Source organism: Rattus rattus, chromosome 9 (assembly GCF_011064425.1).
Source record: "Rattus rattus isolate New Zealand chromosome 9, Rrattus_CSIRO_v1, whole genome shotgun sequence".
In the NCBI taxonomy this organism is placed as follows: Eukaryota; Metazoa; Chordata; class Mammalia; order Rodentia; family Muridae; genus Rattus; species Rattus rattus.
In genome coordinates, this window is record NC_046162.1 from 65,535,933 (window position 1) to 65,552,951 (window position 17,019).

Consider the following 17,019-nt stretch of genomic DNA (forward strand, 5'->3'; position numbering starts at 1 on the left):
GTGAGCTCGGAAGGAATTACAGCCTAATCGTGCGAAGATCCTTCCCTCGGCCCGGGGCTTTGCAGTTTGAGATCTACGCCATCCCTAAGCAGAAAGAGGCTGGGCTGAGGGGATGCCGGCACCGGGGTAGGATTCTTCTGGGGCTAGCCTTCATCCTGGGCATCTGTCAGTAGCCGGGCAAAGGGCTCCAACAGGGCCAGCGGTTCCTACTGTGTCTTAATGCCTGGAACCCCCTTGGTACCTTATGAAGCATGCCGGTCCTCTCTGGAAATGGCCTTAAATTACAGAGTGAAATTCATGAGATTATGTAGAGAAACAATTAGATTGAGATACAGTTAGGAGAGAGAGAGAGAGAGAGAGAGAGAGAGAGAGAGAGAGAGAGAGAGAGAGCGAGCGCGCAGGTCTGAGGGCACACTGAGACAAGGCTGTGGCTTCTGGACCAATTTGTGACATGCCAGGTTGGTCGTGGGCACTCTGGGTTTACCGCCCAGTGAAGGTGAAGAGGGTAAGAGCTGGGGTGACTGCGGCATGATGGGAAGGCCCTGAGGTCTGAGGTCACACTCACCCAGGATGCTTGTGGTCATACAGGGGAGTGAGACGCAGCCAGGAAAAGACAGTGGAAACGACTTTTCCCAAGCAGTGCAGACCTCCCGTGCTCTGTGCCCCAGCGCACACAGTGCTGTGGAACATGTGTACGTCAGAGAGGCAGCGCACACTTATCCCGAGGAGCACGGGACACACGGAGCCCATGGCATGAGCAGTGAGCTTGAGGTACCCATGAAACCCAGTGCACACAGAATACACTGGGCTCGTGGGACACAGCCCTGGGAACTCACAGTGCACACAGAGCCTACACAGCATGCAGTGCACAGAGGCCAGTGGAACGTGCTAATGGACTACACCGTGCAGTTAGCATACTGTACACTTAGAATGCCATGCGCATAGACTACACCATGCACTTAGCATGCCATGCACATGGACTACACCGTGCACATAGATAGCATGCCGTGTACCATGAAACAGGTGGCACACATAGAAGAAGCTGCCCCACAGCTTCTCTGCTCCTGCATACACAACCTATTCTGTCAGGACCTCAGGTCCTGTCACGGTACAGACAAGGAAAGGAAGACACAAAGGCTCACAATAGGGCCAGCCTCAGCAGGGAGACAAAGGCTAGAGGGGCCAAGCCTGGGCTAAGGCAGAGTGCTCAGCATGCTGCAGGGAACTGTGTCAGGAGAGAAGTGTGAGTGGGCACTGTGGGAACCCAGGGCCATCCCTGGGACCTGGTGAACAGGCTTCACAAACAGGCCTCAGTATTATGGAGGCAAGGTTGTGGTCTCCATATGCTAGAAGATGCTAGAAGACCCATCAACCATCTAGTGAGAGTACTTAGCCCTTCACCCACCCAGTGAGAGTACTCAGCCCATCACCCACCCAGTGAGTGACTCAGCCCATCACCCTCCTAGTGAGTGACTCAGTCCATCACCCACCCAGTGAGTGACTCAGTCCATCACCCACCCAGTGAGAGTACTCAGCCCATCACCCTCCTAGTGAGTGACTCAGTCCATCACCTACCCAGTGAGAGTACTCAGCCCACCACCCACCCCCAGTGAGTGACCAAGCCCATCATCCACCCAATGAGAGTACCACCCCCATCACCCATCCAATGAGAGTACTCAGCCCATCACCCACCTTAGTGAGAGTACTCAGCCCATCACCCACCTAGTGAGAGTACTCAGCCCATCACCCACCCAATGAGAGTACTCAGCCCATCACCCACCCAGTGAGTGACTAAGCCTATCATCCACCCAATGAGAGTACTAAGCCCATCATGTACCCAGTTAGAGTACTCAACCCATCACCCACCCAGTGAGTGACTCAGCCCATCACCCACCCCACAGTGGAACCCAGCCTCCAGGACTCCTTGCTGGCAACAAGTGGCAGGACCTGGGACATGTGGCAAATTAATCTGCTGAGTGACTCTGGACTTGGGGCCTGGTCACCTATATGAGGTCCACGTCAGTCAGCCCTAGAGTTTCTCACAGGGAAATGGGCAGACCCTGCACAATAGTGATGTCCCCTGAGGCTACCTCCAGTGTTTCTCAGCACTGCCTTCCTGGTACAAGGAATCCCGGTAGTGATTCTGGACCAGGACGTGCACCTAGCAGGAACCCTGAGGCCACTAGGGCAGAGGGTTCACCACCCTATTCTCATTTGAACAGTAGCCCGTACCTAGCAGGTAGAGTCAGGTGGGAGAGTCAAGCAGGCCTGCTTTAAAATCCTATGTTGAGTTGGGTGGTAATGGCGCATACCTTAATCCCAGCGCTGGGGAGGCAGAAGCTGGCAGATCTCTAAGTTCAAGCCAGCCTCATCTTCAGAGTTCTGAGGCAGCCAGGGCTATGCAGTGGATTCCTGTAATAAAATCCTACATTGGCCATATTGGCTGGGTGTGCTCGGGCAAGCACCCCTGCCTACTCTGAATGTCTTCACTAATGTAGGAAATGCTGTGTCAAAGGATTGCTCTATGACTAAAAGCAGCCATGATTGGAACCCCGGCTGCCACCACATTGCAGCAGCAGCAGCAGCAGCAGCAGCAGCAGCAGCAGCAGCAGCAGCAGCAGCAGCAGCAGCAGGACCTGAGCACCATCTATGTGCCCGAGTCTGACAGAAACACAAGGCCTTGAGCTCACAGACTCCTGGTCCAAAGCTCCATCCTCCACACCTGAGGCTCTAGAACATTCTGGGGCTCGGGCCGGAAAAAGTCCTTGACCCCCAAGACCCTTACATGGAGATGGCAGTGACTCTGGAATTTTAGTTCCGGTGCCTTGGGACTAGACAGGGCTGATGCTAACAGTTCTCAGCCTTGGCATGGTCACCTGCAGGTCACCTGAGCACCCAGCTTCTCGGGGTGCCACCTGCACACTAGGAAAGGAGGTCTGTGGAGGCTCTGATGGCTTGTTTACCGTAGAAAGTGACAACCGGGAGGAGCTGGGTGGAAGGGTTGGGCAGGTGTCCCCTCCCCCACTCACGAGCTCCCTCTCCCATCTCCTCTCATTCAGTGCCACCTGAGACTTGGAACATGGAGTCAAGATCCATGTTCTGGTTGCTTTAGCCATCACCGAGGGAAGCCGAGGCAGGAACTTAGCAGGAATCTGGAGCAGCGGCCAAGTGGAACAGTGCTCACATTCATAGCTGCGCCCCTCCTGGCTTCTTCTGTCTGCTTTCTTCTAAAGTTCAGGGCCACCTGCTCAGAAGTGGCTAGGCCTTCCCACACCAGTCAGCAGTTAAGAGAATGAAAAACAAGAAAAAGGAAGCACCCCACGTATATGCCGCGTAGACCTGCAAGGCAGCCTGATGGACATGATGTAATCCGTCGGGTGAGGGTCCCTCTTCCCCAGTGGCTGGTTAATATCAAGTTGACAAAAGTAACCGACCCTGACTAGGAACCATGGAGGTGACCTGTATCTGCACAGAGGAAGCAACTGAGGCAGAAGGCAGGAACCTAGGAGAGAGAGCTGGCTGTGGCCCCATTGGCCTCCTGCCTCTCCCTTCTACCAGTCACTTCCAGCTGCAGGCCGAGCTGAGCTCTGGATGCACAGGACCCCTGGCACCCACTGCTGGCTCTTCTGCAGTCTCCCCAACCCCCATCATTTAAATGCTGTTCATTTCCACATCCACGAGAAAACACACACACCCCATCTGCCCTACAGGCAACCCTTGCACGAGCTACCACGGGGATGCTCAGTGCAGACGCAGAAGCATCCTGCTGTCACAGAGCCACACAGGAAGTCCCCGGTGTTTAGGAATCTACCACTTCCTCCAGCCTCCGCCCCTGAAGGGAGGTTATTGGTTAGCTCCACAGCTGGGTGGTACAGCTCCACTTAGTTCATATTTGCTAAGAATATGCCCGGGTGACGGATGCCTGAGGCCAAACCTCAGTTTACCGCTGCTCTCCAGGCACGTGGGTCCCGGCACCAACTGAGAGTGTGGAAGGTATTTGGTGAGCAGCTTCACCCCACCACTCCCTGTCTGGTTAGTACAGCTCCAAAGGCTGCCAACCCTGCAACACTCAGCAACCACGAGAAGTAGATAGATGAGCTCAGACCCTTTTCTGGGACCTATGGACAGGAGGATTCAAGTCGCCTAGCAGCCGGGCTTATCCTACCCTCCGTATTGTGTGTGTATCCCGACCCATCTTGTTGATCCTCCTGGGGCCCTGTGATCACATGGATTCTCCAGAACCATGTCAACTCCGCAGTGTGGCAGCAGGAACACAGGGAGATCGCTGTGTGGGTTTACTCGGGATGGTGGCCAGTGGCTGCCAGGCATCTTACTGGGGTGTCTGCTCCTAACCAGGACCACTGAGAACACACGGACTGCATCTATGACCCTTCCCTTCTACAGGTGGGCAACAAGAAGAGACATGGTCTCAGTGCAGAGCAAGAGACGGTGCCCAGCATAGGCACTACCACCACATTCTGGAGATGCTAGGTGTGGATAGAAATCCTGGACAAGATGCCTGCCCAGCAGGTCCCATTTACCTGCAATTCTTCACCGAGGCACTAGGGGGCGATATTCAACTTCTGGGTCTGCTAGGAACAACTAGGATGGTCAATACTGTGCTAGATTCTTCTGCTCTTCAGAGGGTTGGCCTACAGAGGACAAATTGGTGGCCTATGCATAGACCCAGATGTCTGGCACAAGTGTCTAGGAAGATTTCAGCTGTTCCAGTGGTGTGACAAGCCTCCTCACTGGTGCTGACAGGCTAGGCTGGGTCTCCTGCTGTTACCTTTGGAAGCTGAAGAAATATTTTCTTTGCTCAATGTAGCCAGAGACACTGATGCAGAAACACCTGGTGTCCAGAGAGGTGGGCCCAGCCCCACGTGAGTGAGCCTTTGGGTGGAGTTGAGGTCAGGGGGCTGAGAGCAGGGTCATCCCTGCTTCCAAGGTGGGAGATCAGAAAGCTGAGGTCACTAGCGTCAGTTAATTTTCCTGTTACCCTGGCAAAATGGCTGACAAGAAGTCAACCTGAGGCTAGATGGGTTTGTTCTGGCTTTCCCAGCTGAGGGCTCAGTTTGTCGTGGTGACGATCTGTCTCCATGGATCGGGGAGGAACGGAGGCAAGAACATGAGGTACTGGGTGGGTCACATGGCATCCACGTTCAGGAAGGAGAGGGGGCTGAACGTCCATGCTTAGCCTGCACTCTCTCCCGATTCAGTTCAGGACCCCAGCCTAAGGGAAGGTGTCCCCCGCATCCAGGGTGGGTCCTTCCGTATCCATGGAAACACCCTCACCGGCATGCTCAGCTGTGCATCTCCTAGGTCACTCCGCATCAGATCCCAGACCACCAGCCTGCTGGCAGTTAGCCTCAAGGGCAGCCAGCCTGCCTCGCAGACCCTGAGTTCTGCAAAGGTCTAGGCAGGAAGTTCAGAGCAGGCACCTCCCGTTCTGTCATGGGGCAGGCAGCACCTGCCCTTGGGGAGGCCGCTCTACCCTGGCCTCTCTCCGAGGTTTTCAAAGTTGACATCTTGTCATTCCATGCTGGGACCCAGGACCCAGCCCCTCCTCTGGTCAGACTTCCAGATACACATGACCCCGTTCCCACCGCCAGTGTGACAGGGAGGGGCTGGAAATGAGGTTCTCCTTTGCTCTCCGACCACATAGCCAGCCACTGGCCCCAATGTCCACTCCTTCAAGCCACCATGAGGATTAACTGAGTGCCGGGTGGCTGCAAGGCTCCATGCTTGTGCAGGCACACACGTACAATAGGAACCCATCTCCGGGACATGGCTACTGCACGACAATGGCCTGTGTAGCAGTTTGGTGATGAGGTTGTGGCTCCCCGGTGCTGCCTTCCTCTCTACCACCAGGAGTGGGAACAAATGGCCTAGTGCCCACTTGCCCTGCCTCCAAACAGCATGGCCACCTTACCTTGGGCAGGCAGCACCCTCCCTCCAGGGGTGAGGAGTCCGAGAGCAATTATCTTAATTGTCCTGGAGGGCCTGAGAGCCGAGAGAGCCAGCAAGGACTGTACAGGGCAAGTGGCCAGGCCGTTCGGGGAGCGGCTCCAGCCGCTGTCACGCATCCAACTTTCTGTCCGCCCTGTCAGCCTACACCCAGAGCACCTTCCCTCGCCTGGCACCCCATGTGCAGACTGCAGGACACGGGCTGAGGACGCTGAGCCAGCAGTGCGAACAGACCCCACAGGCTACAGAGCCTGCAGGTGAAAGGGCCTTCCCGCTCTGCTCTGGCCTTATGGGGGACAAGTCACTGTCCTGCATTGGGATCCAGATTCAAAGGCACAGCCATCCAAATGCAAGCGCCCAAGCCAGGCTTCCAGGATTAGCAGTTAGCCACAAGGTCCGCCCACCTCCAAGCAAGAGGAGCCTCTACATTCCATTGCGTTGATGGGACCCACATCCCTGGTGCAGGATGCAGGTCGCCCACCCACTCCCGGGTGAGTCTAGGGGCAAGCAGAAGGAACGCAAGGACAGTACAGGGGCCTAAGACTGACAGCAAGAGGTAGAAGCAAGGACTAGAACCAGGAAGGGGATGACTAAGAGGGGGGATTCTGGGAGAGGAGGCTAGGTCCTTGATCAAAGACAGAGACAGCCCAAGACAGCTACCCAGAGGAAGTCAGGGGAGAAAATAGCTCACCCAGACTTACTGCCCTGCTACCCCCTGAAAACCAGAGGACAGGCTGTTCCACCTGTACCTGCCGGCCTTTCGGACGGAGCACGGGCAGAAAAGGAGGGCAGGATCTGTGTAGGCAGATACAAGGAGTGGCATCGATCGTGCAGCCCAGCCTCTGCCTCCTTCCTGCCAGGGGATGGAGCAGGCTCCTGGGAGACCCCACCACCACTGCCACCATCCAACCCTCACCATACTGTCTGGAACAGTATAGCCCTGGACCAGAGACCCCTCCGAGGGCACAGACTCAGCACCTGTAATGGGGGCTTCAAGGAGGACTCCCCCATTCCCCCAAATGCTGCTGGTATCACACCATTGAAGGTAGACAAGAAGGCTCAGGGAGTAAACGGTCCTTGTCATGATGCCTGATGACCTGGGTCCACAGAAAGGTGTGAGGAGAGAACTGACCCCCCCCCCAGCACACACGCCACGGGCATGCACACCCACACACGTTTCATGTACCCACAATAATTTTTTTTTAATTTTTATTAAAACATCACAACATCAAACCCAGGTGTTGCAGACACCATGGTTGGGCTGTGCTGTGGTGCGAGCTGAGGGAGTCGATCCTAAATGAGCTGATAAAATGCCCGACCTGGTACACCCTCTTTCCTGGGCCAACCCCAGCCCTTGGGAGTCCTGCGATGTGGCCAGTTTTCAGCCAGCGAGGTGAGCTTGCTCACCCGGAGCTATTCAAGATGCTCCCGGCTGGCTGAAACAAATCGGAACCACCACAGCAGGCTGCCCCTCTTCGCCTGCAGACTCCTGCCAGCCTTCCACCCCGTCTTCGGAACCATGCAGCTGACGGGGCTCTGACATGGTTCCTGCTCTGTGCTTCCTCCGCTCTGTCTGTACCTTGAGCACTTTGATCCATCTGCAAAAGTGTCAGCTGTGGTACCTGCCGTGGGGGACGCGGGTAGTAGACTGGGCTGGTGTAACAGAGTGGGGGTGGGAGGCTCCCAGGGACGCTCACCCAAAACCTGAGCCCCTTGAAGGCAAGCCTAGCGAGCTTCCTGCCTTGTAGCGTGCTTCCAAGGGCTAAGTCAGTGAGTGAGCACAAACGGCCGCCTTCGTCCACTTACACATCAGCTCTTTCCTCGTTGGCACCTCTTTGTCTCCCTGGAGACTCTGGCACATGGAACTCTGACACTAAAGGGTCACGCAGCCAGGCAGGCATGAACCTGCTCCCCTGAGACCATGTCACACCCAATGGGATAAGAGATAGCTGGGGCGTGGGGGGGCTAAATAAACATGTGGGTGCAGTTTGCAGACTGAGGAGAGTGCAGGCCGGTCAGGAATGGTGAGTGGCAAGCCAAGGACCCTGTTTACAAAGACTCAGTGAGACCGCAGGACCTGAGAGCACCTGAGGGGTCTGAGGAAAGTGCATCCCCACAGGAGGAAGAGCCAAGAGCTGGATAGGCATGGAGCAGTGGGACATTTGAGCAAAACAAGCCAGAGGAGAGACACGGGAGGCAAAGGCAGAGATTTGGGGTACTCTGAGGACTTGGGGACCTGTGGAGTTAACCACAGGGGACAGACGGTAGGGGCTGGGACAGAAGCAGGAAGTCAGAAGGGTCACAGCAGAATAGGAGCACTGAGTTGGCCTAAGAGATGGATTCCGGATTCCTGGTGGCAGCGTTAGAGTTGGAGACTGTGGACCGGGAGAGCAGTCACTGTCGCTGAATCCTCGGGTTCAGGCTGAACTCTCCAGGGAAGGGAGAGGGCTGTATCCCAGGATGGGCAGACTTGCAGAGCAGCAGATCCAACGGGTTGTTACGAAGAAACCAAGTCATACAGTCATGGGAGGCGTTTGGGATTCTGGTAAGGATGTGGACGTTTGCGTGTGGCCTCATCTGATCCACACACGTGGTAGACATGTGTTTCCTACTTCATAGCTGAGCAGACTGAGGTAGAGGCCACTGCCCATCCAGGAGGAAGAACCCTTGAGGGCATCGTAATGACAGAGTTGAGGTCCTGGGAGATGCGGTAATGTCTGTCTGAACCTCTAAGCCACCAGGTGGCTCTGGTGACCTCTGAGCACAAGGTCTTAACCATCTGCAGCAGATCACTGTGGTATCCTGGGCCAGGGGATGCAGAATAAATGGATGGGACTGTGTGAGCCCTGCCTGGGCGAGACCTCCCTGCTAAACACTTCCACCTCCTCATGCTGAAGATGTCAGTGGTCCCCAGTGGCCCTCAGACCCAGCTACCTACTCTTACTCTAAGACTTTAAGAAGATGCCCAGATCCCCACCCCCGGCAGCCAAAGTGATTCACTGCCAAAGCCACCCAGGAGGGGTAGGGAGAGGAGCTGTGAAGCCTCGTCAGTTACTGAAGTTTCTCATCAAATATTTACGGGGGAATTGATCTCCCTGGCGTCCGCCAGGCCGCTGACAGGCTCCTCCCTCCCTCCCCCTCTCCTTCTACACCCTTGGTCCTCCTGTTTTATTCTGCTCTTCTCCCTTGGCTATCCGGGGTGCTGTGTTCTCTCCACCCCTGCATGCCACACCCACCTCTCCCCAGCCCCTCCAACATCTCCATCCATGAACCACTTGCCTGTTTTGAACACCAGGATGTCTGGTAACAAGGGGTAACGTGGCCTCTGGACCTCACTACTATGGAGAATGAGATGGGTGGGAATCTCCAGTGAGAGGAGAGGGAGAGAGAGGAAGAGGAGGAGGAATAGGGAGGAGGAGGAAGAGGAGGAATAGGGAGGAGGAGGAGAGGGGAGGAGGAATAGGGAGGAGGAGGAGGAAGAGGAGAAATAGGGAGGAGGAGGAATAGGGAAGAGGAGGAATAGGGAGGAGGAAGAATAGGGAGGGGGAGGAGGAATAGGGAGGAGGAGGAGAGGGGAGGAGGAATAGGGAGGAGGAGGAATAGGGAGGAGGAAGAATAGGGAGGGGAGGAGGAGTAGGGAGGAGGAGGAGGGGAGGAGGAATAGGGAGGAGGAGGAGGAAGAGGAGAAATAGGGAGGAGGAGGAATAGGGAAGAGGAGGAATAGGGAGGAGGAAGAATAGGGAGGGGGAGGAGGAATAGGGAGGGGAGGAGGAGGAGGGGAGGAGGAATAGGGAGGAGGAGGAAGAGGAGAAATAGGGAGGAGGAGGAAGAGGAGAAATAGGGAGGAGGAGGAATAGGGAAGAGGAGGAATAGGGGGGAGGAAGAATAGGGGAGGGGGAGGAGGAATAGGGAGGAGGAGGAGAGGGGAGGAGGAATAGGGAGGAGGAGGAAGAGGAGAAATAGGGAGGAGGAAGAATAGGGAGGAGGAGGAATAGGGAGGAGGAAGAAGAGGAATAGGGAGAGGGAGGGAGGAAGAGGGGGAGGAGGGAGGAGAAGGAGAGAGGAGGAGGAGGAAGAAGAGGAATAGGGAGGGGGAGGAGGGAGAAGGAGGAGGAGGTAATGTGAGGCATACCACTCCAGCACTTACCCACTGTCCCGGTTTTGAGCTCCTCTATAGACAGGGAAAGGAGCAGGCAGTTTTATTAAGGGGGATGAAAGGGGGTGGGAGAAGAAAAGGGGGAAGAGGGATGAGGACTTGGATACCAGAGACTATTGGCTCTGCGAGTCTGTTCCAGGGTGGCTAGCACGGGGTGGGTGCTTTAGGGAGCAGGGCAAGGCTGATACAACTAGTGATGAGGGAAACAAGGTTGGTGCAGAGCAGGTAGATTCTTCACATTTGCTGTGGCCATGAGGTAGGCAGGCCCTCTGAGCACCATCACGGTAGATCTAGCATCTGGATAGCGTCGGCCTTCAGCAAGCCTGGTGAAGCAGGCCTATCCTTGCTCCCCAAGGTAACCCAGCCCCACTTTGGGCCTGGCATGCCCAAGATGCCAGAAAGGCAGCTACAGGGAGAGCAAGTGGAACTCCAGTGAGGTCTATGGCCAAGAACAAAGCCCAGGGGGTACTCTGAGGAAAGAGGCTCTCTTGTCAGTGAGGGCGAGGCATTGAGGCACATGGGGTCAGCTATGGCAAAGAGAGCATGCTTGAGAGGACTCCACTGGCTGACACCTTCCTGTTACCCCTAGGCTGGGGTGGACACAGCCAGGCCGAGAGGTAATGCAAAAAGGTCAGGCAGCCACAGAAGGAAACAGGAAAGGGTCGTGCAAGCCCACCTCCCCCCTGCCTCCTCGTGGCTGCATGTAAGTAATGTTCTTACTAAATCACGTGTCTGGTACTGCAGCCCACAGGGGTGGCCATGTTGGAGGGACACAGGTGGTAGGAGACTGGCCCTGTCCTTCCTCATCTGAGTCATCAATGGGGTCATGAATTCTTGCTGGTGTCCCCTTGGAGGTCTGCTCCAGGGCCAGACACTACCTGTCCTCTCAGATGTTGGAACTCTCTGGCCACACAAACTCAGAGCAAAGGCACTGCCTGCCCAGAGGGGACATTGCCTCAGCTGTGTTTGCAGCGGGAGACAGAGAAGTAAACCAGTCTCCTCCCTTTCCAGCTCCGCCTGCCCCTGGCTTTGCAGGATGGAAGCCCAGGTTGAAGAAAAGGGCTCCTGGCTGAGCTGTTCTCCTGCCTACTATGAGTAACCCTCACACGTATCCAAAAAAGCATGGGGTAGGGCCAGACCTGCACCCTCGGGTACCAGGCTCCCTGGTGATGCCGACACCGAGGACGCAGGCACTATCTTTGAGAGTCACTGCTGAGGTCCCGCTGGGGCTGAGGGGTGAGCAGTGAAGGATGCTCATCACCGCTCTGGGCAGCAGACTTTCAAGGGGGCAGGGAGGAGTCTGGGAGACTGCAGAGACCTTCTGACCACCGTAGTGATCAACCGGTCAAGGTGAACTGTGAAGTCACCTTTTCTACTGGAAAACGGATGCTCAGACCCCCTTGAAAAGGCTGGGGAAAAGGCTCGGCGGCAGGGAAACCGGGTGCTCCGTGAATGAATGGGCATCTATGTCCAGGCTATGCTGGTTTCCAGTGAACATTGTATTTCAGTACTTCTGTGTATTGTTGGGGCCGCTCAATCCGTGATGATCCCTACAGCTCCACCTGGGTCTGCTGCAACAGTCTTCATAGATGATTGGTTTTAAAATCTAGGTGAGGAAACAGAACTCTGGAGTTGTGTGTTCATATCTGGCAAGTAGGTCACAGCCAGGGGTGCCCCCACTTCAGACCAGGGGCTCCCAGTACCTCTATCCTGGCCCCTCCTGTGGCTCTGAGCTGGGGTCTCTTCTCAGGGAGGACCTGGGAGATGCCATGGAAAGTAGCGTGTGGAAGCCACACAGCCTGAAGTGGAAGAGCCTCATCCCTTGAAGGCTCTGAAGGGATAGGGGTTCTAACCAGCGCTTGGCTTTCTCCACCCACAGGGCAATCAGGACGCCACGGCTCCGCCTGAAGCGATGGCCCAGCCCTACCCCCCTGCCCAGTACCCTCCTCCACCTCAGAATGGAATCCCAGCTGAATATGCCCCACCTCCGCCACATCCCACACAGGACTACTCCGGCCAGACCCCCGTCCCCCCAGAGCACGGCATGACCCTCTACACGCCAGCACAGACGCATCCTGAGCAGCCGGGCACTGAGGCCAGCACACAGCCCATCGCTGGGACCCAGACGGTGCCGGTAAGAGACCCTTCCTACACAGGCCAGCCCAGGACTGTGGGGCAGAGCGTCCCCAGTACACGCTGGCTGGGTAGAACTTTCTAGAAAGCGCCTCTATGTACAGGGTCAGGCTTCTTTGTCGGACATGAGCCTGCTTCCAGCCCCAGACATGAGGCTGACACCAAGGCTCCCTTCTTTGAGCAGATGCCGTGAAGGGACCACAGAGTCGGGTAGCGACTCCACTCACCCCGTCTGGGAGGTAGGAAGTGTAGCAGTGGCCACTGATGTCCTGCTAAGGGGACATAAGAGCCAGAGGCTTGGGCTGCCTAGGGTCTCAGGAGAAAGCGAGGGTGGGCCGAGGGTGGGCCGAGGGTGGTGGGCGGCTGCAGAGCCCTCTCGGGTTGCAAGTCCTCCTATCATTCCTAATCACTTGTAATCTACCTGCTTGGCTGCCCTCCAATCAGATAGCTTCAATTACGCGGTTGTAATGCAGCTCGGGGGAGGGGGGGAGATGAAAGTGCTGAGCACAGCACTTCTCAGATTTCTTCACGGAGAAAAGAGTGAGAAACAGAGCCAGCCGCCTGGGTGGGCTCTGTCCTGCACACACACACACACACACACCCTCCCTCCCGGGCTCCATCCTGCAGCCCCCTCCCGGGCTCTGGCTGCTGCCACGGCTGCTCAGGCCTCTCCTCTGGCTTCTCCCCATTGCATTCCCTGTGGGCCTTCCCTTCCATTGCTCTGGGACTTTGGGTTCATCCACCCATCCCTGCTGGCTCCGTTCCAACAGCCAGCTGCTGGCTGGCAGAGCCTGGGCAGGAGGCCAGCCTGCTCTGCTCTCCCCAGGCAGAGTGGCACCACCCTGGCGTCTCCCCAGGGGCCCTCCAGCTGTGCTCCCTTAACTGTGCCTCCACATCAAGCCTGGCTCTACAGATGCTGTGCAGACCCAAATACTGCCCTCTGCACGGGCAGGGCATCCTCTACCGTCCTCCGAACTGTCTACCATCGCCTCGGAGAGTCCGCCCACTCGTACCTGGGCTGGGGCTGCGCCTGACCTCATCCTATGTCCAGCCAATGTTAGTCCTCCCTGCACAAACACTACACGCCGAGAAGCCAGCAGAACCCCAGCTCCAATGCAGGACTTCTGAGCCCCCGCCTCCCAGTCACCAGGATTCTTTCAATTGCGGGCCACAGACTGAAAAGGCCAACGTCTGGATTACAGAACTGGAGGTCTGGCTCTTAAGTCACCAAGTCCACAGCCTCTATATGCTTAGGATGGACAGAGGTGATCCCAGAGGTGACCCCTGAGGTAACCCCAGATAGACCCTGCATAAGTCATAGGTATATGGCCCAGATCTTCTCTGACAGGCGTTAGCAGACAAGCCCCGTCTGACCAAACCTCTACGAACAAATGGTGGTGGGGAGTTGAGGAGTTCTTCACCTGGTCAAAAGCAAATCACTAGTGTAGGTGACATAAGGAGGGGTTGGGTAGCTTTTTTATAACCGAAAGCAGAAACCAGCACTGAAGCTTGGGGCTACCAGACCCACACAACTACCAGTATCTGAGTCAACTTCTTGGCCCTGCATAACACAGGCTGAGCGCCAGGTCCCAAGGCAGTTCTGGGGCGCAGAGGGTGTGACCAGCCCTGTCCTTTGGGTTCCGCTAGTCCAAGGCAGAGATGTCAGGAAGCCGAGGGCTGGGGCGAGGACTTCCTGGGAGCACGCTGGAGCAAGCTGAGTTTTGAGGCTTGGTACCCAAATGCTTCCCAGATGACCTGGCTCTGTCAGGGAATATCAGAGCCCTGAGGAACACGCAGCCTAGACCACCGTCCTGCTCTCTGACCTGAGTGTTTGGGTCACGGTATCAGATTTTTAACCTGGCTATTTCACCACAAGGGCAAGTGTGCTAGCCTAACCTGGGGAGGTAGAAGGTGCTAGACCGAAAGAGAGAGAACATTCGAAAGAGAGAGAACATTCGGGATACTGAGGGCTGCCCCTCCCCCAAACCGCCAGCCTCGATCTCTGATGTGGGAGCTGTGGAGAACAGGCTCTAAGATTCCAGGGGCTGCTTGGCTCCCAGAGCAGCTGCCTCTCAGAGGAACTGCCTGACAGGAAGCAAAGCCAGCACCTGCTGGCCAGGTCAGGCATCACCAGCCTATCTTTGTGGACATTCAGAGGATGCTTTCCACTCACTCAGGCCTTCTCTGGGCCTTTCCCTAAGCAGACTGAGACTAGGATTGAGGGGTACCCAGGACAGCAGACTCAGAACCAGGCTCCCACCTGGCTCAGAACCTCCCTTGATTTCCCAGGACACGGCCACTGAGTGCCCCAGTGTCTTCCTTCTCCCCCCTCCCCACCATCCCATGTACTTCATAGACACAGACACCCTAGGGGCCCCTCTCCCCCTGAGAGATTTCCTCCCGCTCGTGAGCAGCCCTGCTCCACAGTAACACTTCACTGATAACAACCACTACATCAGCTCTAAAAGGCTGACCCTGCCCCAAGACGGGAGGTCTGCATTATCTTTGCCCTGAGGCTGACGCAGAGGAGGAGGGAGCAGTAGTTGGCATACCTGCCTGGCACCTTCTTGTCCCCTATTCCTTTAGAGACATGCGTCCTGGGCCTTAGCTCAGATGGATTTTATTTGCTTTGGGACAGGGCCTTTATATGGCCTGAACCTGCAGCATCCAGCAGGCTTCCCCAGACCAGAACTGAGGGACCCCTGTTGACTCCTCTGACAACCTGCTGCCCTAGTATGATGCCCAAAGATGGAGCAATAGAGAGACGTCCGGCCCCGAGGGACCCAGTCCACCAACATCTGTTACTTCCAGAGGCCTTGGCCACCAGGGTCCTCAGAAAGGTCTTTAGGAAGCTTTCAGCAGTTTGTCCTTAGACAACCCCAGTGACTGGCCATTCCTGGGACCACTCCTCATTGTTACACAGGGACCTCTATTCTGCACCCCACCATCTGGAGGTCCCTTCTGAAAAGAGCCACCCCCATCCGTGATCCCGGCAGGAAGTCTGGAGAGCCAGGAGCTCCTATACATGGATTCAGTCTCCTATCTCTTACGGTCCAGGGCTGCCTGCTAAAGGCAATGCAGGGTGTCGAGTGCCGCCCCCAATACAGCTGGAAAACTCTGAGCAGGCAGAGAGGAAACACACCCTCAGGTACTCCTTCCTTCACTCAAGGTCACGTGAGTGCCCGCAGGGTTCACACCCAGTCCTTACACAGAAGGAAACTCTCGGAGAGACTGATGCGTTCCGGGATATCTGAACCCATCCCATTGTGAACCCCAAGACTGTGACCTGGAACAACCTTGTCGTGGTGTGTGGCTCCGTCCTAGCATACGCCTTTCATCCAAGAGCTCAATAAAGTCAACCCCAGGTCAAGAGGCAGAGCAAGTCACCAGCCGACCTTCCTACTCCACCAGTGTCCCAGAAGGAAAAAACCCTCCTCCTTCTCCACAGTCCTTCAACCCAATGTCCCTCCCTGTCCCTCCCTGTCGGCTGGTGGTCTGCTCCACCTCTTGACCTAGGGTTGACTTTCTTTAGCCCTGGGATTAAAGGTGGGTGGATAGGCTGAGCTACACCACGACAAGGTTTTCCCAGTTCATAACCTTGGGGTTAACCACGTGCTCACATATCCTGCAGTGTTTGCACATTTGCACACTTGAAAGTGACAAGGAGGAGCAGGCAGGAGGTGTCTCTGGGCGGAGGGGCATAAAGTGACTTCTTTCTTCCATCAGTAACTAAAGCCAGCAGCCTTGGGTCCCTGGCTCCTTGGCTCCCAAAGGTCGATAAAAGCAGGCACGAGAAGGAAAGAGAGAAGGTTAAAGGTATTGGCCCTTGAACCTGGCCGCAGTCGCTCTTTGGTGCGATGGATGGCTCACCAACTTATGGGGGACAAGTCAGTGCAGTTAGTCGGGTGATGTGTGGCCAGCCAGCAGAGGTGTGGAGTGTCACTCGACATCCAGTGGAAGCACGGAGCCCGGGATTCTGAAAGACACTCAAAGAAAAGACCCCCTCGGGGTTGGGGATTTAGCTCAGTGGTAGAGCGCTTGCCTAGGAAGCGCAAGGCCCTGGGTTCGATCCCCAGCTCTGAAAAAAAGAACCAAAAAAAAAAAAAAAAGAAAAGAAAAGACCCCCTCGGGGCCACGGGCAGAAGAGAGCCCCTCCCCGCAAGCCTACTGTCCACCAGAGTGGCTTCACTACTGGAGGAGGAACAGAGAGAGGCTGCCGAGTGAAATCCCAATGGCCAGTTTAACTTATGCCACCTCAGCCAAACTTACCTCTGGGCTGGTAAGAGGGTAGCCGGGGTGTTCTGTTACCCACGGTCCTCCTAGGACCCCTCTGCCCGTCCTATCTGGGTGACTTACTTACCACTCCTCTGTGCAGAGATCGGCAGGGCCAGGCAAAGGGAGTCAGAATCCTCAACGTTGCCTAAGCCCCCAGGAGCTGGCACCCAGCCTTGAATGTGTAGAGGTGGGGAGCAAAGGGTCTGTGATGGCCGGGCCTGACACAGAACTAGAGAGACACTAAAACCCACGAACATCCTGGGAGACATCGGGGGTCCTGATGGCTGTTTCTTCTCTACGTCTGAGGACTGCAAGCAAAGACCTGAGCGTGACGGGGTGGAGCCGGGCATAGATCCTCTTCTCAGACAGAAGGGTCAGCCAGGCCACCAGCACCACCCTGGTAGAAAGAAGATGCCCTGAGGTGTGCAATTACGCCTACGGAATTTCTCGGCGCACCTTACAATTTTGTAGGTGCTGAGCCCGTTTAC

The 17,019-nt window shown here is 56.0% G+C and overlaps 1 protein-coding gene across 5 annotated transcripts in view; it reads left to right on the top strand.

Moving 5' to 3' along the window:
* Positions 1-17,019, top strand: part of Rbfox3 (RNA binding fox-1 homolog 3) — a 438,537-nt gene that overhangs the window by 401,641 nt on the left and 19,877 nt on the right. For all 5 annotated transcript variants that reach the window (XM_032912140.1, XM_032912143.1, XM_032912142.1 and 2 more), the window contains one exon: positions 12,003-12,257. In XM_032912140.1, coding sequence (XP_032768031.1) covers positions 12,036-12,257 — 222 coding nt within the window. In that variant the 5' untranslated portion in view covers positions 12,003-12,035. The remainder of the gene's footprint in view (positions 1-12,002; positions 12,258-17,019) is intronic.